General features: G+C 39.5%; 1 protein-coding gene across 1 annotated transcript in view; it reads left to right on the top strand.

Moving 5' to 3' along the window:
• SLC27A6 (solute carrier family 27 member 6) overlaps nt 1-19,625 on the top strand; it is a 72,598-nt gene extending 52,973 nt beyond the window's left edge. Inside the window, exons 6-10 of the mRNA XM_065918174.1 lie at nt 5,466-5,556; nt 10,581-10,779; nt 11,798-11,895; nt 13,128-13,258; nt 19,046-19,625. Coding sequence (XP_065774246.1) covers nt 5,466-5,556; nt 10,581-10,779; nt 11,798-11,895; nt 13,128-13,258; nt 19,046-19,222 — 696 coding nt within the window. The 3' untranslated portion in view covers nt 19,223-19,625. The remainder of the gene's footprint in view (nt 1-5,465; nt 5,557-10,580; nt 10,780-11,797; nt 11,896-13,127; nt 13,259-19,045) is intronic.
• The last annotated feature ends 4,303 nt before the right edge of the window (nt 19,626-23,928 follow it).

Raw genomic sequence — 23,928 nt, 5'->3', positions numbered from 1 at the left:
CCTGGTTAGGGGAGCTTGCATCTGTGTTCTGGTGGGTGGAGCTGGATCTCTTCTCTCTGGAGTGCAATGAAGTGTCCAGTAGTGAATTTTGGGTGTCTGGGTTTGATATGGCCTTGAGCAGCCTGTCTTTTAATGCTCAGGGCTGTATTCCAGCTTTGCTGGAGAATTAGCATGGTATGTCTTGCTCTGGAACTTGTTGGCTCTTGGGTGGAACTTGGTTTCAGTGTAGGTATGGAGGCTTTTGGATGTGCTCTTGTCTATTAATATTCCCTGGAATCAGGAGTTCTCTGATGTTCTCAAGTTTTGAGGTTAGGCCTCCTGCCTCTGGATTTCAGTCTTATTCTTACAGTAGCCTCAAGACTTCTGCACCCATACAATACAGATGATAAAACATCTAGGTTAATGGTGAAACAATTCTATTCTCCACAGTGAGGGACACCCAGAGATTCACGGAGGACCAGGAGAAGAGGGGGAGTCAAAAGGAGAGAGAGCAATCTAGCCAATAATCAATTCCCTATATGCTCTCCACAGTCTGGAACACCGAGAGAGATTCACAGAGTTACATAGAGAAGAGAAGAGGAAGGAGAGAGATAGAAGTGACCAGGAGGAGAAAAGGGGGGAATCAAAAGGGGAGAGACCAATCTAACCAGCAATCAGTTCCCTAAGTGTTCTCCACAGCCCAGAACACCAGAGAGATTCACAGAGTTAAGTAGAGAAGAGAAGGGGGAGGGAGGAGATAGAGGTGACCTAGGGGAGAAAAGGGAGTCAAAAGGGGAGAGAGCAATCAAGCCAGTAATGACACTCCTAAGTGAAAATGGATACTGAAGATAAGATTCTTAAAGGTACAAAATTGGTAACAAATACCAAAAAACAAAAATTAATAGAGTTTAGACTCTCAAGAATGCAATATTAAAAATACAAAACAAAATCAATCACAAAATCAATAATCTAAAAATTATAAAAAATATATATATGAAATTTGCTTTAAAAATAGGGTCTTTTTTTTTTTGTAAGGTAATAGTAGGTTATAAAAATGAAAATTAAAGAAGTAATAAAGAACTTAAATTTTAAAAAATTTAAAAAGTGGTAATAGTAAAAATATATCTAGGAATTCTTTGGAGCTGTTGTGGGCAGTGTTGGGTCAATTCGGTTTCAGATAGTTCCTTGTTCTAGCTTGTACTTGTTCTCAAGGTCTATAGGCCCCCTCCAATGCTTAATGGCAATGTAGTCAATGTTAACTGCAAGGTTTTAATCTGTACCTGTCACTTCCAGAGTGGTTCCCACTTCTTTGTTTATTTTGGCCTCCTCTGTTTGCAAATCTCTTTGGTGTCTAATTTCCAGTGTCTGAGGGGGCGAGGGTGGTCACTTATTTAGGCTCACTTGTTCAGTTGTATTGTGGGGAGGGAGGAATACTGCAGACAAACATCACTGGCGTGTGTGGGGAGTGCCCACAGTGAATGGACCACACTGGGTTTGCCCCAGCTTACACCGGCGTATGCTTTCTGGGTCTACACTGATCAGGCTCCAGGGTGCTCTGCAGGGCGCTGTCCACAGCGGGCCCTGCATTTCACGCACTTCCCAGGTCAAAGCCGCTCAGGTTCTTGTTCTCAGGTGTTCCGCAAGGGCACAGACTCAGTTGGGCGTGCATTTTGTGCCCTTCCCAGGTCTGAGCAGCTCAGACTGAGTGCTTGGAGAGCGCACTGTCCCAGGTGGGCCGTGCGTCTTAACCACCTCCCCAGTCCTGGCCGCTTGGATTCCCGGGTGCGCTGCGAGAGCATCATCTCAAGTGTGCCGTGTATCTCCTCTGGGGAGTTGATATAGGGCTGTGACCCTTCTGGCAGATGTCAACCATCCAAGATCCCAGGAAGACATGGTTAGCGACTGAGAGCCTGCTCACAGTTTGGTGGAGGGTGCTGGTCTCTGGTCTCTGGAGCTGAGATTGGAGCAGCCCCTTGCCTTCAGGCTCTGGCTGCCGCCCGCCTGCCTCTCTGCCTCAGGCGCGAGGGAGGGACCTGGACGCAGCCGGCTTGCTCCCCTCTGTTTTTCGCTCAATCCTTTGTGAGTGGGCCAGGCTGTGAGTTAGAGCCTTTTTAAGGTCAAGTCCTCTCTCTCTCTCTCTCTCTTTTTTTCCTCTCTGGCACTCCCGCAGTTTGGGCTGCTATCTCACATTAGCTCCCTCAGATTGTCCGCAGGGCATTCAGGCCTGGTCCTTACCCTAAGAATTGATGATGCCACCCACGCCTCCCTGTCCAGTCCCTGCTGGCTGGTGGCAGATGCGAGCGTCTGGGCTACTTCTCTGTTGGGAGTTGCGGTTAGGTGCCTATTCTGTGGGCTTTTTTTTTTTTTTTATTCCTCCCAGTTATGTTGTCCTCTGAGATTCCAAAACTCCCCACAGACCTGCCTGTGAGAGGGTCGCCTACTGTTTGGAAACTTCTCCTTCACGACTCCTTCCCCAGGTCGGGTCTCCGTCCCTAACTCTGTTGTCTCTCTGTTGTCGTTTATATTTTGTCCTTCCTCCTTTCAAAGAGAATGGGCTGCCTTTCTGGGTGCCTGGTGTCCTCCGCCAGCATTCAGAAGTTGTTTTGTGGAAGTTGCTCAGCATTCAAATGATCTTTTGATGAATTTGTGGGGGAGAAAGTAAACTCCCATCCTATTCCTCTGCCCTCTTAGGACCTTCCCTCACAAATGATTATTTTTTAAATATAACTCTGTGAACCAATCAGAACTATGCTGTTGCACCTAGAAATATGTATTCATAATGGCCCAACTCTATATAATATTACATGCTACTATATATAAATATGTATTTATAACAGATGAGAAGTTTACATTTGTGTATGTAGGATAAATGAGCTTGTAATGTACAGGTTTAGGCAATGTGGTATAATGTTGAGGCCAAACATCCCAAATTGGAATCACTGTACCTAGGGACTTAATTCTAGCTCTGCCACTTACATGACTTTTTGATTTTGACAAGTCACTTTCTCTGGATTCAAAGTATACTCATGTATTAATAGAGGAAATAATTTTTGTGTTCCCTTTCCAACTTCTGAATTTACAAATTTGAATATGCAGAAGCCTACAGGTGTAGGAACTCTAAGAGCCAGTGTGCACAGCCACACAGGTGAGCACCACACAGTTCTGGGTACCCATTTGCCTAGACAGTTACAAATGAGACCCCCTGCGGCTGTGTTCTAGACATGCATACCTCTTCCTATACCTACACCTCTATGTATACATTCACGAGATATTAAAATGCAGCATCTACTTTTTATTTGTGTTGTTATGACACAACCAGTTTTGTAACCTTGTGGGATCTCTTGAAGGTAAAGAAAAAAAAGTAGAAATCCTTATAGCTGAGACTTAATACTCTGATCCAGGCTACTTCTAGAAGATGCTATGATATATTTAAATTTCATTTGTATTATAAAATTACTTGATTTCTGACCATAAAGTCCCCTGTATCCAATAAACAGTGCACTGACAGTGATTTGATGCAGAATGAATCTTACTCATGCATGTGGTTGCCAAATTAATCTCAAAGAAATAAAGTTAAAGCTGATATTACCAGTTGCTGGGCAAATTTTTCAAGATATAAAGCATGCTAAAACAGGTAAAACAGGAGAGAGAAAGATGAGTAATAAACAGAGTTCTGTTCTTGTTTGGCCAAAATGACAAATGCAGTTCTGGAGTTTCTGGAATCTTTCTTCTTACCAGTTATTAGGAAGTGGCCAGTCTCTTGTTATGCCAATTAAAGACAAAAACCAACAAGATAAAATGCAAGCTTGCATTGTAACAAGAATCTTTATGTCTAGAGTAACAATATATTTTGCTTTGCTGTCTCTTTCATTGGTCCCCATCTTAAAACAGGATAATATTAACTTCTACCTCATAGTGTGTTTAATGATTAAAAGCTCTTTGCACAGTGACTGGAAAACAGTAAGTACTCAGTTGCTATTAGTTGCTCTCATTTGTATTTACTTGAGATTCATTAGCTCATTTGAATTGTGATTGTGGTCACATGTTGATTATCCAGAGATAGTGGTGTTTAGTCTTTGATAGCAAATAGTATTGTTACATTTATCTCATTGATCTTATCCATCTTTTCTCCTTTGTTCTATGTTTGTTCATTTCTCTGTTCTTCCTCATGCTCCTCCTCCTTCTCTCTTGCTCTCTTTTATTTGTCCTTCCTAATTTTTTTTTTTTTTTTACTTTATTACTTTCGTTTTAGTTTACTGTGTGCTGGTTCAGCTTAATAAGATTGCTTTTTTAGTTGATTGGGAAAACCTCAATTTCTTATGTATGACATGAGGGAGCTGGATTGAACCAACCTGCAGTTCTCGCCCAGGGTCAGATTTTGAGGCTCTGTGAATCTGTATGATACAGTAATATGAATGTTTCAGGAACAGAGGAGAAGGCAATATGGAGAGTCAAGGAGAGATGTTCAACTAGCTTGTTTCCTGGTGTGATAAGTGTGTTCCAAAAAATTCCCATCTTACACAATAATGTGCAGAAGTGCTGAGGGTTACTTTAAAGACATTAAAGTGAAAGACTGGGGAAAAGGTCTAGGTAAATGACAAAAACAGTACTTTCAAGGCATCTAATCCCTTCTCAGAGGATGATAAGTTAAAATATACAGCAAAATCCTTGCATTCACATAGTATCTATTTTGTTGTTGTTTAGTCATTAAGTTGTGTCCGACTTTTTGCAACCCTATGGACTATAGCCTGCCAGGTTCCTCTGTCCATGGAATTTCCCAGGCAAGAATACTAGAGTGAGTTGCCATTTCCTTCTCCAGGGGATCTTCCCAGTTTACATTTTAGTTCTATTAAAATTTCCATTTCAAAGGATGTTTTGAAAGATTGCAAAAAAGAGAAGGCAAGAAAGTGGTCCTCTTAACTATAGTTAGCAAAGTATGTGATTTAGTGCATGGATTGCTTCCTGGTATTCATTCAAGATTAAAAGTAGTAAAACTTTTCTAAGGTAACCTGCAACATAAAATCAGTGAAAGTGAAAGCCAGTACAGGAGTGCTGGTCACTAACAACGTCAGTTTTGATTTTGAAATATTCATTTAATTTTTTTTTTTTTACCAGGAAAGCTTGCTTGTTTTTAGTAAATCCACATTCTGATTCTGTATTTCAATTGTTCTTGTTGTTGTTCAGTCGCTCAGTAATGACGAACTGTCTGCCACCCTATGGACTGCAGCATGCCAGGCTTCCCTGTCTTTCACTGTCTCCTGGAGCTTGCTCAAACTCATGTCCATTGAATCGGTGATGCCACTGAACCATCTTGTCCTCTGTCATCCCTTTCTTCTGCTTTCAATCTTTCCCGGCATCAGGGTTTAAAGTTCAGCCAATTGAAACAAACAGTATTTCAACTGACTGAGCTTTAAATCTCCTACCAGTGGATGTTACTGCACAAATATATTACTAAATTTTGTTTTTGTTTAATTTTTCTTTTGCAGCTTTTTTTCACTTTTCACTTGATAAAGTATGATTTTCAGAAAGATGAACCCATTAGAGATGAGCAGGGCTGGTGCAGTGATGTGAAAAAAGGTAAGATTATTGTATTTGAAGATGCCTTTTCAGGTAAATTTTCTGAATTTCTCTTTAGTTGCTGAATTTAGAAAAGAAAGAATGGTTACTTCTGATATGTATTTGGATTTTTAGTGCAAGTAGAATGGTTTAATTGTTAAAAGTTACAGGCCCCATGTGGGTCACTCAGATAGATAATTACAAAAATTTCCAAGTGATTACTATTGGCCTTAAAGTTTTCTTAATCCACCACTCCTACAGGGGCATATGTCTAATGTCCTATGTCATCAAGATATGAAAACGAATGGCAGTTTATGAGTCTATGTACAGAGGAAAGTGAGACAGACTTGGATTTAAATCTGGGCTTTCACACTTAGAAACTGTCCAATTTGGGGCAAATCACTTAACCCATCAAAGTCTCATTTTCTTTATATGTAGGGTAGCAGTGACAATATTTTTCATTAGGTTGCTGTTGACAGCTAAATGAAATGATGTTTGCAGAGCCCCGTGGAAGGCCTGGCATGTAACTTGTTACCTCCCTCCCTTTCTCTTTGTTGTCCAGCTCCTCCTTCTCCAAGCTAGTCTTTCTTATAGTTTGGGGTTAGAAAATTTTTAATCAAAGCAAGTGCCCCAATTAACTAGCAGCTGCATATAATCAAGGTAGAAAATTAAATGTAGAGATGTGCCCTTAAAATTGCTTTGAGATCCAATCTGAGAAAATCAGGCCAAAGTTACTTTTTACTGCCTCATAATGTTTCAACTGCATTTCAGATGACTTCAAATATGGAGATAAAGTTCATAGACCTGTTCCCCGCCTCCCCTCTGCCCCATACTACCTGAAAGATTGGACAAAAAGATGAGCCTTATCTATTAAAAAGCAAATACTCCAATCCTCTGAATTTCAAGCCTCAGAGCATTTATCAAATGTTTTTTTTCTAATCCAACTCCATAGACAGTGACTAAGAGAAAAGTCATTTCTAAGGAGATTGAAAAGACCTTTGTTTATCCCCTCTTGTAGTGTGTTTTATTTATTATATTTATCATAATATTTGATATTGGAACTTGGATCCCCAAACTGCTTATGCAACCTCAGGGTTTTTCAGAAGCAGATTGTCCCCAAATATCTACTTTATAATTTTGCAATTCTCGAAGAGGATTGCTCAGTTTTGTTTTGTTTTGTTTTTCCCATTAAAGCATTGTGTCTTTCTCTGTGCTTTCACTGCAGTGAGGCATGGGTTTGATCACTCCCTAGTTGGGGAACCAAGATCCCACATGCCATGCAATGTGACCCCTCCAAAAAAAAATCATTGTGTCTTTCATAAATTATTCCTAAGAGGGAAAGATAAGAATACACTCTAACATTTTTAAGCATTTGTAATAATTAATTTGTCAGGTAAGGAACTATTACCTGTGTCCTGAAGAAGAAAAAGAAAGAATGTAAATTTTAAGGAAAATATAAGAGGCTTACAAAATTATGAAATGTATATAGGGAGTGTAGATTGATGGAATAAGCAAGGGAGGAGAACCTTTGGAGTCAGATGAAAGTGAGAATAAAAGTCGCTCAGTCGTACCTGACTCTGCGACCGCATGGACTTTATTTTTTTATTTTTTATTTTTTTCATTTATTTTTATTAGCTGAAGGCTAATTACTTTACAATATTGTAGTGGTTTTTGTCATACATTGACATGAATCAGCCATGGAGTTACAAGTATTCCCCATCCCGCTCCCCGCTCCCACCTCCCTCTTTACCCAATCGCTCTGGGTCCTCCCAGTGCACCAGGCCCGAGCACTTGTCTCATGCATACAACCTGGGCTGGATCTGTTTCACCATAGATAATATACATGTTTCGATGCTGTTCTCTTGAAACATCCCACCCTCGCCTTCTCCCACAGAGTCCAAAAGTCTGTTCTGTACATCTGTGTCTCTTTTTCTGTTTTGCATATAAGGTTATTGTTACCATCTTTCTAAATTCCACATATATGTGGTAGTATGCTGTAATGTTCTTTATCTTTCTGGCTTACTTCACTCTGTATAATGGGCTCCAGTCTCATCCATCTCATCAGAACTGATTCAAATGAATTCTTTTTAATGACTGAGTAATACTCCATGGTGTATATGTACCACAGCTTCCTTATCCATTCGTCTGCTGATGGGCATCTAGGTTGCTTCCATGTCCTGGCTATTATAAACAGTGCTGCGATGAACATTGGGGTGCACGTGTCTCTTTCAGATCTGGTTTCCTCAGTGTGTATGCCCAGAAGTGGGATTGCTGGGTCATATGGCAGTTCTATGGCACAAAGACAGAAATATAGATCAATGGAACAGAATAGAAAGCCCAGAGATAAATCCATGAACCTATGGACACCTTATCTTTGACAAAGGAGGCAAAACTATACAATGGAGAAAAGACAATCTCTTTAACAAGTGGTGCTGGGAAAACTGGTCAACCACTTGTAAAAGAATGAAACTAGAATGCTTTCTAACACCATACACAAAAATAAACTCAAAATGGATTAAAGATCTAAATGTAAGACCAGAAACTATAAAACTCCTAGAGGAGAACATAGGCAAAACACTCTCCGACATAAATCACAGCAGGATCCTCTATGACCCATCTCCTAGAATATTGGAAATAAAAGCAAAAATAAATGGTACCTAATGAAACTTAAAAGCTTTTGCACAACAATGGAAACTATAAGCAAGGTGAAAAGACAGCCCTCAGATTGGGAGAAAATAATAGCAAATGAAGCAACAGACAAAGGATTAATCTCATAAATATACAAGCAACTCCTGCAGCTCAATTCGAGAAAAATAAATGACCCAGTCAAAAAATGGGCCAAAGAACTAAACAGACATTTCTCCAAAGAAGACATACAGATGGCTAACAAACACATGAAAAGATGCTCAGCATCACTCATTATCAGAGAAATGCAAATCAAAACCACAATGAGGTACCATTACACGCCAGTCAGGATGGCTGCTATCCAAAAGTCTACAAGCAATAAATGCTGGAGAGGGTGTGGAGAAAAGGGAACCCTCTTACACTGTTGGTGGGAATGCAAACTAGTACAGCCACTATGGAAAACAGTGTGGAAATTTCTTTAAAAACTGGAAATAGAGCTGCCATATGACCTGCATGGACTTTACAGTGGAATTCTCCAGGCCAGAATACTGGAGTAGGTAGCCTTTCCCTTCTCCAGGGAATCTTCCCAACCCAGGGATAGAACCCAGGTCTCCCGCATTGCAGGCAGATTCTTTACCAGCTGAGCTACCAGGGAAGCCCAAGGATACTGAAGTGGGTAGCCTATCCCTTCTCCAGAGGATCTTCCCAACACAGGAATTGAACTGGGGTCTCCTGCATTGCAGGTGGATTCTTTACCAACTGAGCTGTCCGGGAAGCCCTGGAGTCAGCTGGAGGCAGGCATGGAGTCAGATGGAGGTGGTTAAAAAAATTCCAACATTTGGCAGCTATGTGAAAGTGAAAGTCACTCAGTTGTGTCTAACTCTTTGGGACGCCATCAACTATACAGTCCATGGAATTCTCCAGGCCAGAATACTGGCGTGGGTAGCCTTTCCCTTCTCCAGGGGATCTTCCCAACCCAGGATCAAACCCAGGTCTCCAGCATTGCATGTGGATTTTTTTACCAACTGAGTCACAATGGAAGCCCAAGAATACTGGAGTGGGTAGCCTATCCCTTCTCTGGCAGATCTTCCCAACCCAGAAATTGAACGGGGGTGTCCTGCATTGCAGGCAGATTCTTTACCAACTGAGCTATTTTTAACCCCTCAAGCTTCTTCACCTGTAAAATGAAGATAATATGAGGGCCTGACTCAATAGGTTTCTGATGAGACTGAGATGGAATACATATGTAAAGTGCTCAGAATAGAGATACCCAGAAAGTGCTCCTAAAGTGTAACAATGGTAGTGATGATGATGATGATGATGATGATGATGATGGTATTGGTGATGAGAGTGACAGTGAGGGGTCTCTGCTGAAGCAGGGCAGGTGAGTTTTGGCAGATGGCTTGTGTGCCCTGGGAACCCACGATGTCCAGAAGAAGTGGGAACATTAAGAGTTGGAGTTGGAAAGTGTGTTAAAATAACAGAAACTTCTTTAGAGTTTGCTGGAATAGCCTCATCAGACTCGTCACATAGATGTTAACTGTCTTTACAGTGACCAAAATAAGTCATTGGCCTTGAAATTGTCTGGGGAAGTGATTGCTGGACCCCTTTGTCTTCTACTTTTAGAAGTAGTTTTTTACCTTGCTGACTGCTGAGCAATATCGTGATTAATTTGAATATACCTGATTAAAAATTATTTTAGATTATATATCTAAATATAAGTAAAACCAAAAAAATTCATGGCTTATCTCCTGTCTATTGAGGATTTCCAGAGGAATAAGCATCTTCTTAAACTTGTAATAACATATTAATTAAATCTAATATTATACAGAAAGATCATAGAGACTTGAGTTTGAGTTCTAGGCCCCTTCCTTTCTATCTGTTGAGCTTTACTAACATACTTCACTCTTTTGGGCCCTAGCACCTTCCCTGTGAAATAGGGATTATATTGATCAACTTCAAAGAATCTCTCTGAAAAAGTAATGACAGTTGCATTTCTCATGGGGCTTGCTCCATAGTAAGTACTCAATAAATCAATATTGCCACCATCATAATCTTATTTAAAATGATCATTTTTGTTGTTATTTATATTAGGGCCATTATTATTGGTGTTAGAATCTATGTAATCCAAAAACATAGCCATTAGTGTATCAACTCAGGATATAAAATAAATTTAAAATTACGTTTTACATTCTATTTCCTTTTTGTTAGCTTTTCCAGAGTTATTTATACTTTGGTAGCCTGTAAAAGGGTGTGCTAGACTTGTGCACCCAGAGTCACTGATGTCAAATATAATAAAAATAAGTTCAGAGGAAAGAAGGACAAGCTACACTGGATGTATTGGTCAGATGTAACAAGGTACACACATAGTGTGTGTAATAATAGTTTTAATCAAATCACTGAAAATGCCTCTCTTTCAGGGGAACCCGGACTTCTCATTTCTCAAGTGAGTGAAAAGAATCCCTTCTTTGGCTATGCTGGGAATAAGAAGCACACAGAGAAGAAATTGCTTTGTGATGTTTTTAAGAAGGGAGATGTTTACTTTAACACAGGAGATTTAATGGTCCAAGACCAGGAGGATTTCCTTTATTTTTGGGACCGGATTGGAGACACTTTCAGGTATGGAATAGCATTGGTTGCAAAGCTTTTTTTTCGATTGTGAACACTGCTCTGAGGGAAGCTCTGTGGAAACATTATACACCACCTGCTCTGTACCTTCAGGGCACAGAGTGCTTTTATCTCAGTAACGGCTCCCAATTTAAAAATTCACTTCCCATCTGTTTCTAGATTGAAACATAAGTTACATTTTTATGTCATTTTTATAATTATCTTAATGAATCACTTGGATCACTTTGGTCCAAATCAGTGACTTCTTTTTTTTTTTTTTTTTGCTTCTTTTAAGAATATGATACAGGGAGACTAATGTGAAGTCTCAATTGTAGGGTTAAAACAGAAAAACAATTTAGTCAAATACTGCCCAATTCTTGACTTCATGGCAAAAATAAAGAAACAGCAAAATTTACCTTTCTTATGTGTATTTTTAATTCTTTATCTTAGGCTTATGAATTTATTTTGTTTTCTAATCAATGATTATTGAACAGTGGAGGACCAGACCATAGACAGTCCAGAAACATCCTTTTTCCTCACCTTCTTTGTGTCATGTTAGAAGGGCACCTTATGTAAAATCATTTTTTAAAAATATTCATTAATATGCATTAAAAGAGCCAAAGAGGTTAATCCCTAGAAATTAAACAGACTCAATCAACTGAAAGACAATATAACTTTCCTTTCAGGTTTTCTATCATTGTAGATAGAGAATGCTTTGTACTTAACTGTTATTATCAATATATAGAAAGCAAAGAGATCTGTAGTTATTTTTATGACATTTAAAAAGACATTTTACAGTAAGCAATTTATACCAATAAGATAACAGATAAAGTAATTTTAACTGAAAAACAGATACTGATTTTGTTGACTTACAAAGTTCTTCCTTAGAAATATCTTTCATTTTGAAAACTGCCATTATTTTTGGTTATTAGGTGTCTGCACAGAGCCAAATACAGGGCACTAAAACTTAGAACTGGGTACCTCATTCTTAACATATAAGTGTACTAACTGGAACTTGTTTTTTGTTTAGATGGAAAGGGGAAAATGTAGCAACCACAGAGGTTGGTGATATCATTGGAATGCTGGATTTCATACAGGAAGCAAATGTCTATGGTGTGACTGTGCCTGGTATGAACAGATTTCAGGTTTGGGAGGGATTCTTAGAATGAAATGAAACTTTTCTTTCATTTTCAACAATCTTACTAATTGAACATTTCGTTTTTCACATATTAAGATGTCTTAGTTTTGGCTTGGCAAAGTGATGTTGTAACCCCAAGCTAGCAAACTTCACAGTCACACCTGGGGAACGGTACCAATTGCATTTTAATGTATGTGTGTATTTTTAAGCAAATCTTTTGAAAACTATAGTCAAGTTATTTAGTGCTAGAAATAGTTATAGATTTTCAGTGGCCTATTATTTTTCTCTTGATGATGAGAAAAATGACTAGAATTTATACACACCACTATGTGTAATGACTAGATGACTGGAGTTTATACGTACCACTAAACAGGAACATGTTCTAATTTAAATGTTTAATAACATTGACTTGTAGTTAAGTTGAATCTTTTTCAGAAGTTATTTTAAAATCTGTTTGGCCTCATCTTTATAAATATGTATATGAGTATTGTCTCATGTTGGTGAAAATGGCAAAGAGAAGTAACCAACTTGAAATCACAGTATAGCTATTCCCCTTCACTTAGTTTGTGTGTGTGTGTGTGTGTGTGTGTGTGTTTTAAACAAACAACAGTATTTTCCAACTGATGTTTGCATGTGCAGGGGATACTGTTGGTGGGGATAAGGCAGCAAAGCATGTGCAGGGGATACTGTTGTTTGGATAAGGCAGCAAAGAAAAAGTCTGTTTAATAGACAGTCTCTGGGTCCTGGGGAAATGCTATAAGAGATTCCGAACCCCTGGGAAAAAAGATGGGATGTTAAGCAGTAAGTAATCTGTGGATTTAGTCATGGAAATATCAGTCTCTAGTTTCTTATTTTTTTCATTGATACTTAATGTGGCATTTTAAAAAATATATTTGTCTTTAAAATGTTTCCTCTTAATATTTCATATTAATAGTAATGGCATGCAAGTTAAGGGTAATTTATGGTTTTTTCTATTCCATCTATTTTATTTTTGTAGTATAGGTAATTAAACATAGATTCTGCACTTTTTCTTTCCTAAATCATTTCTAGAGAGTAAATCAAGCTCAAGGAAAGACCCACTCATTCATGCTACTGTTGCATTGTTACTACTGCAATAGATGTAATGCCTATATTTGTAACAGTGTATAATGAACAGGAATTTTTTAAAACAATTCACCTACAGTTTGTAAAACTAACTCTATTACAAACTTTTTATTTTCAGGTTATGAAGGAAAAGCAGGAATGGCTTCTATTACTTTAAAACCAAACAAGTCTTTAGACTTGGAAAAAGTTTATGAGCAAGTTGTTACATTTTTACCAGCTTACGCCTGTCCACAATTTTTAAGAATTCAGGTAATTTTACCTACCCCTAAAATTTAAGACCAGGAATTTACAAGATAGTTTAATTACAAAATAATACTTACCACTTAGACAATATGTTCATTTTGTTTTTATTAGAAAATTTCGAGAACAATGAAAAGTATTAGGATGCTAATTTATGCCACATTTGAAGCCTAATTATAGACAAGAGCACAATAAAATGCTAGAGTCTTTGCCCTTGTCCTATTTGTTGCCCTCCTCTTCAATCTGGATAAATGATAGTCCCTGTGATGGTGGCAAGACAAACCCACATCTTACACATGCCTTTGTGCTTTGTGAAAATAATTGATGCTGTATTCCTAAAATTAGATCCCACCAGGCCGCCTCAGAGCATCTGCAGAATGTGTGTAGACCCTCGAGGCAATTGACTTTAAGCAATTTTGCTTTTAATTTTTATCCTCATTCTTTCCAGTCTCCCTCAGCGACTTTATATCTTGGGGGAATTCTGAACTCATTTGTTTTGAGAGGTGCGTGTGTGTGTTAACCACTTACTCGTGTTCAGCTCTTTGTGACCCCGTGGACTGTAGCCTACCAGGCTTCTCTGTCCATGGAATTCTCCAGGCAAAAGTACTGGAGTGGGTTGCCATTTCCTTCTCCAGGGGATCTTCCTGACCCAGTGATCGAACCCGGCTCTTCTGCATTGCAGGAGGATTCTTTACCAGCTGAGATATAGGGAAGTCTTTTGTGAGGTGGGCCCTCTCTTGTTAGGTTGCTGGAGAAAAGTCCAGTAAAAAGAAAGCAAATTTACTCAGCTACTAGGTAACTTTGCATGCTCATTTATTCAGCCATTTATTCATATAATACTGTGCCTCAAAAATAATTTCCCAAAACTAGTCCTCCATATCTCTTAACATCAGTCACTCAGCCGTATACGACTCTATGCAACCCCATGGACTGCAGCACACGAGGCTTCTCTATCCATCACCAACTCCCGGAGCCTACTCAAATTCGTGTCCGTTGCATTGGTGATGCCATCCAACTATCTCATCCTCTGTCGTCCCCCTCTCCTCCCACCTCAATCTTTCCCAGCATCTGGGTCTTTTCAAATAAGTCAAATCTCCGCATCAGGTGGCCAAAGTATTGGAGTTTCAGCTTCAGCATCAGTCCTCCCAGTGAATATTCAGGACTGATTTTCTTTAGGATGAACTGGTTGGCTCTCCTTGCAGAGACTTGCAAGAGTCTTCTCCAGCACCACAGTTCAAAAGGATCAATTCTTTGCACTTAGCTTTCTTTATAACCCAACTCTCACATCCACACATGACTACTGGAAAAACCATAGCTTTGACTAGATGGACCTCTGTTGGTAAAGTAATGTCTCTGCTTTATAATAAACTGTCTAGGTTGTTTACAGCTTTTCTTCCAAGGAGCAAGCATCTTTTATTTCGTGGCTGCAGTCACCATCTGCAGTGGAGCCCCCCCAAAATAAAGTCTGTCACTGTTTACATTGTTTCCCCATCTATTTGCCATGAAGTGATGGGACCAGATGCCATGATCTTGGTTTTCTGAATGTTGAGTTTTAAGCCAACATTTTCACTCTCTTCTTTCACTTTCATCAAGAGGCTCTTCAGTTCTTCTTTGCTTTCTGCCATAAGGGCGGTGTCATCTGCATATCTGAGGTTATCGATAGTTCTCCCGGCGATCGTGATTTCAGCTTGTGCTTCATCCAGCCTGGCATTTCACATGCTGTACTCTGTATATAAGTTAAATAAGCAGCATGACAATATACAGCCTTGGCGTACTCATTTCCCAATTTGGAGCCAGTCTGTTGTTCCATGTCCAGTTCTAACTGTTACTTCTTGACCTGCATACAGATTTCTCAGGTGGAGGGTCAGGTGGTCTGGTATTTCCGTCTCTTTAAGAATTTTCCATGGTTTGTTGTGATCCGCACAATCAAAGGCTTTGGTGTAGTCAGTAATGCAAAAGTAGATGTTTTTCTGGAACTCTTGCTTTTTTGATGATCCAGCAGATGTTGGCAATTTGATCTCTGGTTCCTCTGCCTTTTCTGAATCCAGCTTGAACATCTGGAAGTTCATGGTTCATGTACTGTTGGAGCTTGGCTTGGAGAGTTTTGAGCATTACTTTGCTAGCGTGTGAAATGAGTGCAATTGTGCAGTAGTTTGAGCATTCTTGGAAATTGCCTTTCTTTGGGATTGGAATGAAAACTGACCTTTTCCAGTGCTGTGGCCACTGCTGAGTTGTCCAGATTTGCTGGCATATTGAGTATAGCACTTCACTGAGTCATCTTTTAGGATTTGAAATAGCTCAACTATTTCTTATCTTAACATAATTATGTAGAATTTTTCTGGGTATATGAGTCATATCACTGTTAGATCCTTAATAGAGCAACAGCTGACTTAATATTCTTTATTAAAATATTTGCTGAGTAATTGCTGTGGTCAAGTCACTGCTTGGCCAGTGAGATGGATCATCTAAACTGTCACAAATACATATCCATTTACATCATATTTTAAGAGCTTTTACATATATCATCTCAGATTATTTTTATAGCAATGCTCTGAAATGATAAATGTAGTGCAAAGTGTAAGTCGCTCAGTTGTGTCTGATTCTTTGCAACCCCATGGACTTTACAGTCCATGGAATTCTCCAGTAATTATGAAAAAGAAGTAACACATTTTTAATTGAAATTTTTGAAATAATTGTAGGTTCACATGCATTTGTAAAAATCAATACAGAAAAGTCATCTGTGCCTTTTACATTAGCTTCCTCTAATGGTACCATTTTTCACAAAGATTATTAAATATTGACAATGATACAGTCCACTCATCTTATTAAAATTTCCTCTGTTTTTACTTGTACTCATTTGTGTGTGTGTATTAGTCCATACATTTTTATAACCTGTATGGCTTCTATCAATTACCATAGTCAAGATGTGAAAAATTCCACCACCACAATGCTCCCTCTTGTTACCCTTTTCTAACTCCACCCAGCTCTTTTCTGTCCCTCCCATCTTGCCCCAGAAGAATATATTTTAATGGAGTAGAAAGTTGATGGATCAAATAATATTTTAAACATGTACCTCCAAGGGCAACTTAAAATTCACGATCATTAATCAAAAGAAGTATTTTGGGCACAGGACTCCTCCAAAGATTAAATCAGTCTTGTACAAATTTAGAAGATATTTTAGAATCTTTCAGTTCAGTTCAGTCGCTCACTTGTGTCTGACTCTTTGCGACCCCATGAATTGCATCACACCAGGCCTCCCTGTCCATCACCAATTCCCGGAGTCTACCCAAGCCCATGCCCATTGAGTCAGTGATGCTATCCAGCCATCTCATCCTCTGTTGTCCCCTTCTCCTCCTTCCCCCAATCCCTCCCAGCATCAGGGTCTTTTCCAATGAGTCAGCTCTTCGAATGAGGTGGCCAAAGTATTGAAGCTTCAGCTTCAACATCAGTCCTTCCAATGAACACCCAGGACTGATCTCCTTTAGCATGGATTGGTTGGATCTCCTTACAGTCCAAGGGACTGTCAAGAGTCTTCTCCAACACCACAGTTCAAAAGCATCAGTTCTTTGGCACTCAGCTTTCTTCACTGTCCAACTCTCACATCCATACATGACTACTGGAAAACCCATAGCCTTAGAATCGTTAAACACCTAAAAAACATGATCCATGAGTGTTATGTTTATTACAGTATTTGTTATAATGTCATGCATAGTGCAGGACAGTTGGCAGCACAATTATTTAATAAATAAATTAATAAATAATTTAATAAATGATCTAAGAAACGCAAAAGTATAAGTTACTTCTGACAAAGGGAATAGGATGATTATCTTATTAAAATTTTGTTTAGCACATATTTTAAAAGGATTCTTTTTGCCAATAAATTTACAAAAAAATTTTAAATGTGATATTACTTAATATGGCCGAGATGCAGTTAAACCAGTCCTTTCAGTCTGCTTGTGGAAGCACAAATTGCTGTCATCACTCTAGGAAACAATTTGGTAAATGTGTGATCACACTCTTAGAATCTGCATATATTTTGATTTTGTAATTTCAGTTTCAAAAATTTACTCTTAGGACATAACTAAATATGCACAAATGTTATGTATAAAATGTTATTTTTTTTCTGTTCTCTATAAGTTCAAGAACAAGTGTAAGGTTAATTAGCATATTATAATTAGAGGAACCCTTATTAAACCATTAAATTGTGGTATTTTGATGAAAATTACCTAATCTGGAGAAAAATACTTAGTATGATATTTTTGTTATTTTTTAAAAAAAGGCAGAACATCAAATTTTATGTAGTGAACTTCTAGTTTTCCAAAAGAGAAAAAATAATATATGCTTCTACACAGTTATATCTAATTCTGTGATGACAGTGTAGGATAGGGGATGAGATTAGAGAAGAAGGTTCAAAAAGAAGTAGATTTAGTTGAATTAGCTCATAAGGATGTATAAAAATGGCCAAACTACTCATAGAACCTACAAGTTATATGGACCCTACATGTCATCTGAGTTAAAACAATGTTGCTTCTTTATGCCTGAAACTACCACACAGATCCTTTAAATTCCTTGTCTCCTTTAAATTCCTTAAAGCAAAGATGTGTAAGTTTTCTAGATCCATAGCATCTTTAGTGTCTTTGTAATTATGTCATGGCACTCTTGGGTCAAAACCTACTGCTTCCCTGTGGCATCTGTCTGCAATGTGGAAGACCCAAGTTCGATCCCTGGGTTGGGAAGATCCCCTGGAGAAGGAAATGGCAACCCACTGCAGTATTCTTGCCTGGAAAATCCCATGGACAGAGGAGCCTGGTGGGCTACAGTCTATAGGGTCGCAAAGAGTCAGACACAACTGAGCAACTTTACTTGGGTCAATACAAGTACCTAAGCATTCATTTATTCAGTAGTTAGGACAAAGTAAAATAAATATTTACATCTAATAAATTAGTTGCTATTTGTAAAGATGATGCATATACGTGGAAAGAAAATGCTTTTATTTCATATTTAAATAATCACATGTATTAAGGAGATGTTACATTGGGTATTACACAGCTCCTCAAATTTTGGAGTTGCATTGTATTGAACAGGACCAGACTAATTCCATAGTCCACATTGATTTTGGGTATGCTTGCTTTTTATGATAGCAACCACTGAAAACCCTGTTTCCCAGAGACATGACATCATGGAAAAGAATGTATCACAAACTGATATTGAAACTGTGAACTGTTCAGTACCTTGAGCCAGACGTTTTCTCATGTGACATCAGATGTCACTGGATTTACCTTGAAACATTTAAATATCCCATGGAGACCCTGGCAACTCACTGAGGTACCATGAAGCAGTGTATTGTTTGGGAACCCAAGTTTTAGATCATTCCTTATCCTCTCTGGTTCTTGCAGTGTTCTGCCTTGTGGAATAGTTTGCTGTCTTTTATAACTTTTATCTCCTTACAGTCTAGTAGCGTTCTTTGTACATGATATCATATTGATGTTGGAGTGGAGAGATAAATCTATATGTTTTAGACATATTTGTAGTCAGTTGTAATCAGTTATTAACTATATTTGTATTTCTTATGAAGTTTACAGGAAAATCACGGTAAAGATTTAAGTGTTCTAAAGGGCACTTAGAATTTAAAAATCTAAACATTTTTAATGTTAAATTATTAGTAGTAAAAATAGAGATACTTACTGGATATAAAAATGTTATAATTAAATATTATGGTCTATATTATTGAATATTTTATTTGTATATTATAGGTAATGTTAAATGATTCCACTAATCCAGGTCATTTCTTTATAGGAAAAGATGGAAGCAACAGGGACATTCAAACTACAGAAGTTTCAGTTGGTGGAAGAAGGATTTAGTCTATTGAAAATTTCTGACCCACTTTACTTCATGGATAACTTGAAAAAATCATATATTCCTTTGACCAAAGAAATTTATGATCAGATTATATTAGGGAAGATTAAACTTTAAGATATTTTTATATATGGGATTTTCATATGCTGCTTAGGAGGAATGAGAGGGCAGTGATTCTTTAATATAAGGGAGTGGGAACTGACATTAATTAAGCATGTACCGTATTTCCTTAATATGAAACAATTTTTCCTTAATTAAGTAATAATTTTAATTTGTCTCAATTGATAACAAACTTTAGTTGATTATTCTTTTTACCTATTTGGGGATCCAGTGCATAAGTAAATATCTGCCTTTAAGTTTTTAAATAATAAATAAGTAGTTAACAATTTAGACGCATGCTAAAAATGTACATATTAATATTTAAAATTTCTAGTTTTGAGTGAAGAGTTGAATTTTACTAAATATTTGATTTTTATGTGCCTTGTCTTACAAGTCAATAAAACTATCCTTATTAATGTGAGTTTTGAGGTTTTGTTTTGATGTTTTTAATTGTAAATTTTCATTTAAAGGAAGGTAACTGACTAAATGCATGCACTCCTATATCCCTTTTCCTAAATTCACATGAAGATGCTAGAAGAAATGTAAAAATATGAAACAATGAAGTTGGAAAACTGGAAAGCCCCAAGCATTTAGGAATTTTGGGAAGATATATAAGTGGGATCAAGTTGATGCTAAAATCCAACAGACCTGTGCTGGTGGTGGTTTAGTGACTGTCATGTACGGCTCATGTGACCCCATGGACTGAGCCTATTAGGCTTCTCAGTCCATGGGATTCTCCAGGCAGCAGTACTGGAGTGGGTGCCATTTCCTTCTCCAGGTGATCTTCCAGAATCAAACCCAGGTCTCCTACAGTGCATGTGGACTCTACTGACTGAGTTACGAGGTAAGCCCTAATAGAGCTACAGAGACCACTAGCAATACAGGGAAATAATAGACTAGAATAGGACCAATGTGTTAACACCAAGATCAGATGCACAAAGGCTTTGAATGTGAACAGTCTTCTGAGAGTTAACCAGGAAATGTATCCAAAGAATTGTGCAATAATTACAGTGGTACTTATCTCCGTCTGGAAGCACCAGGCTCCAGTGTTTGGCTGAAGCCAAAAGCAGGTGAAAGCCTCTCTTACCAAAGTAAGCTAACTTCCTCAGGAGTGGGTGGTAGGGCTGGTCTTAAAGTCCTGTATAGCACGGGGAACTCCGCTCAGTGTTATGCGGCGGCTTGTATGGGGGGTGTTGGGGGGAGAATGAATACTTGTGTGTGTGTGACCAGCTTGTATGGGGGGGTGTTAGGGGGAGAATGAATACTTGTGTATGTGTGGCCAGCTTGTATGGGGGGGTGTTAGGGGGAGAATGAATACTTGGGTATGTGTGTGGCCAGCTTGTATGGGGGGGGGTGTTGGGGGGAGAATGAATACTTGGGTATGTATGGCCAGCTTGTATGGGGGGGTGTTAGGGGGAGAATGATACTTGTGTATGTGTGGCCAGCTTGTATGGGGGGTGTTAGGGGGAGAATGAATACTTGTGTGTGTGTGGCCAGCTTGTATGGGGGGGTGTTAGGGGGAGAATGAATACTTGTGTGTGTGTGGCCAGCTTGTATGGGGGGGTGTTAGGGGGAGAATGAATACTTGGGTATGTGTGTGGCCAGCTTGTATGGGGGGGTTGTTAGGGGGAGAATGAATACTTGGGTATGTATGGCCAGCTTGTATGGGGGGGTGTTAGGGGGAGAATGAATACTTGTGTATGTGTGGCCAGCTTGTATGGGGGGGCGGTGTTAGGGGGAGAATGAATACTTGTGTGTGTGTGGCCAGCTTGTATGGGGGGGTGTTAGGGGGACAATGAATACTTGGGTATGTGTGTGGCCAGCTTGTATGGGGGGTGGTTAGGGGGAGAATGAATACTTGGGTATGTGTGTGGCCAGCTTGTATGGGAGGGGTGTTGAGGGAGAATGAATACTTGTGTATGTGTGGCCAGCTTGTATGGGAGGGGTGTTGAGGGAGAATGAATACTTGTGTGTGTGTGGCCAGCTTGTATGGGAGGGGTGTTGAGGGAGAATGAATACTTGTGTATGTGTGGCCAGCTTGTATGGGAGGGGTGTTGAGGGAGAATGAATACTTGTGTGTGTGTGGCCAGCTTGTATGGGAGGGGTGTTGAGGGAGAATGAATACTTGTGTATGTGTGGCCAGCTTGTATGGGGGGTGTTAGGGGGAGAATGAATACTTGTGTGTGTGTGGCCAGCTTGTATGGGAGGGGTGTTAGGGGGAGAATGAATACTTGTGTATATGTGGCCAGCTTGTATGGGGGGGTTGTTAGGGGGAGAATGAATACTTGTGTGTGTGTGACCAGCTTGTATGGGGGGGGTGTTGGGGGGAGAATGAATACTTGTGTGTGTGTGGCCAGCTTGTATGGGGGGGGGTGTTAGGGGGAGAATGAATACTTGTGTGTGTGGCCAGCTTGTATGGGGGGGTTGTTAGGGGGAGAATGAATACTTGTGTGTGTGTGGCCAGCTTGTATGCGAGGGGTGTTGAGGGAGAATGAATACTTGTGTGTGTGTGGCCAGCTTGTATGGGAGGGGTGTTGGGGGGAGAATGAATACTTGGGTATGTATGGCCAGCTTGTATGGGGGGGTTGTTAGGGGGAGAATGAATACTTGTGTATGTGTGGCCAGCTTGTATGGCGGGGTTGTTAGGGGAGAATGAATACTTGTGTGTGTCTGACCAGCTTGTATGGGAGGGGTGTTGAGGGAGAATGAATGCTTGTGTATGTGTGGCCAGCTTGTATGGGGTGGGCTGTTGGGGGAGAATGAATACTTGTGTGTGTGTGGCCAGCTTGTATGGGAGGGGTGTTGGGGGACAATGAATACTTGTGTGTGTGTGGCCAGCTTGTATGGGGGGTATTAGGGGGAGAATGAATGCTTGTGTGTGTGTGGCCAGCTTGTATGGGAGGGGTGTTGAGGGAGAATGAATACTTGTGTGTGTGTGGCCAGCTTGTATGGGGTGGGCTGTTGGGGGAGAATGAATACTTGTGTGTGTGTGGCCAGCTTGTATGGGAGGGGTGTTGGGGGACAATGAATACTTGTGTGTGTGTGGCCAGCTTGTATGGGGGGTATTAGGGGGAGAATGAATACTTGTGTGTGTGTGTGGCCAGCTTGTATGGGGTGGGCTGTTGGGGGAGAATGAATACTTGTGTGTGTGTGGCCAGCTTGTATGGGAGGGGTGTTGGGGGACAATGAATACTTGTGAGTGTGTGGCCAGCTTGTATGGGGGGTATTAGGGGGAGAATGAATACTTGTGTGTGTGTGGCCAGCTTGTATGGGGGCGGTGTTAGGGGGAGAATGAATACTTGTGTGTGTGTGGCCAGCTTGTATGGGGGGCTGTTGGGGGAGAATGAATACTTGTGTGTGTGTGGCTGAGTCCCTTTGCTGTCCACCTGAAACTCTCGCAACGTTGTTAATCAGCTAAACTCCAATACCAAATTGGAAGTTAAAAAAGAAGAAGAAGAAGAAGAAAAGCAGGCCCAGCAGGCAACTCCTTTGCCCATAAACCTAATTCTCTGTACAATCAGAAGGAAAGTTGGCTTTGCCTCCTGTTGCTTCCCCTTGCTAAAACTTTTATTTTGACTAGAAGAGAAGTTACAGATAGTTCCTTTTTGTCATTGTTAGAAAAATGTATATTATAAAGGTAAAATATTTTTTAAATGTAAAGATTAATCATAAGTAGCATGTAAACAAAAGGTTACACTTTCTAATGAAGAAAATGAAAGAGAAAATAATGTCAATTTTGAAAAAAATCCATAATTTTAAGAGAAAATTTGTAAATGAATAGGAATAGAAAAAGTTAAATAAATCTAAGGGTATCCATGCTCTTACTATGTAAATGAAAATGGATAATTGTCTTTATTAAAAATTTATTAAGTAAATGAAAGTTTTATTTAATTTTTGTATTGGTTATCTGACTGTTATTTACCTTTCCCAGTAAAAAACTGTTTTGCTTTTATGTTTATATTTTTAATTTAGATTAAAATGCTATAAATTTGAATGAACTTTTTTTTTTAATACTAATTCATAGATGCTTAAAATCATTGGAGACTAGATTGAGAGACAAGATGGTGGAGTAGAAGAACGTGAACTCACCTCTTCTTGTAGCAACACCAAAATACAATTAACTGCTGAATAACCATCAACAAAAAAACAGTGGGATCTACCAAAAAAGATGCCATGCATCCAAAGACAAAGAATACGCCACAAGAAGATGGTAGGAGGGGTGCAATCATGATAAAATCGAATCCCATACATGCCATGTGAGCAACGCACAAACTGGAAAATAATTATAACACAAGGTTAAAAGCTCTGATCCCCACATCAGGCTTCCTATACTGGGGCCGGCGGGGGGCAGGGAGTGGTCTGTCAGTGGGAGGAGGAACCCCCGGAGGATCTGGCTCTGGGGGCCAGGGGGTTGGAACTCAGGAATTCCACAGGACTGGGGGAAACAAACCACTCTTGGAAGACGCATATGAAGTCTCATGCACACCAAAGCCCGGGGAAAAAGCAGGGCCTCATGAGAAACTGGACCAGACCTCTCCGCTAGTCTTGGAGGGTCTTCTGAGAAGGCGCAGGTGGGAGGGCGGCATGGTGCGGGGGGGGGTACAGTTCACTGCTGGGACAAAGACAGTGGCAGTAATAATTCTGGAGAGTACTCATTGGTGTGAATCCTTTTGAAGATCACCGTTTTCTTATCAAGATCTAACTCCACACAACAGTTTGTAGGA

This window comes from Muntiacus reevesi, chromosome 1, assembly GCF_963930625.1.
Source record: "Muntiacus reevesi chromosome 1, mMunRee1.1, whole genome shotgun sequence".
Taxonomy (NCBI): Eukaryota; Metazoa; Chordata; class Mammalia; order Artiodactyla; family Cervidae; genus Muntiacus; species Muntiacus reevesi.
Note: the sequence above shows the minus strand (reverse complement) of the source record. Positions and strands in the feature narration are given on the sequence as shown.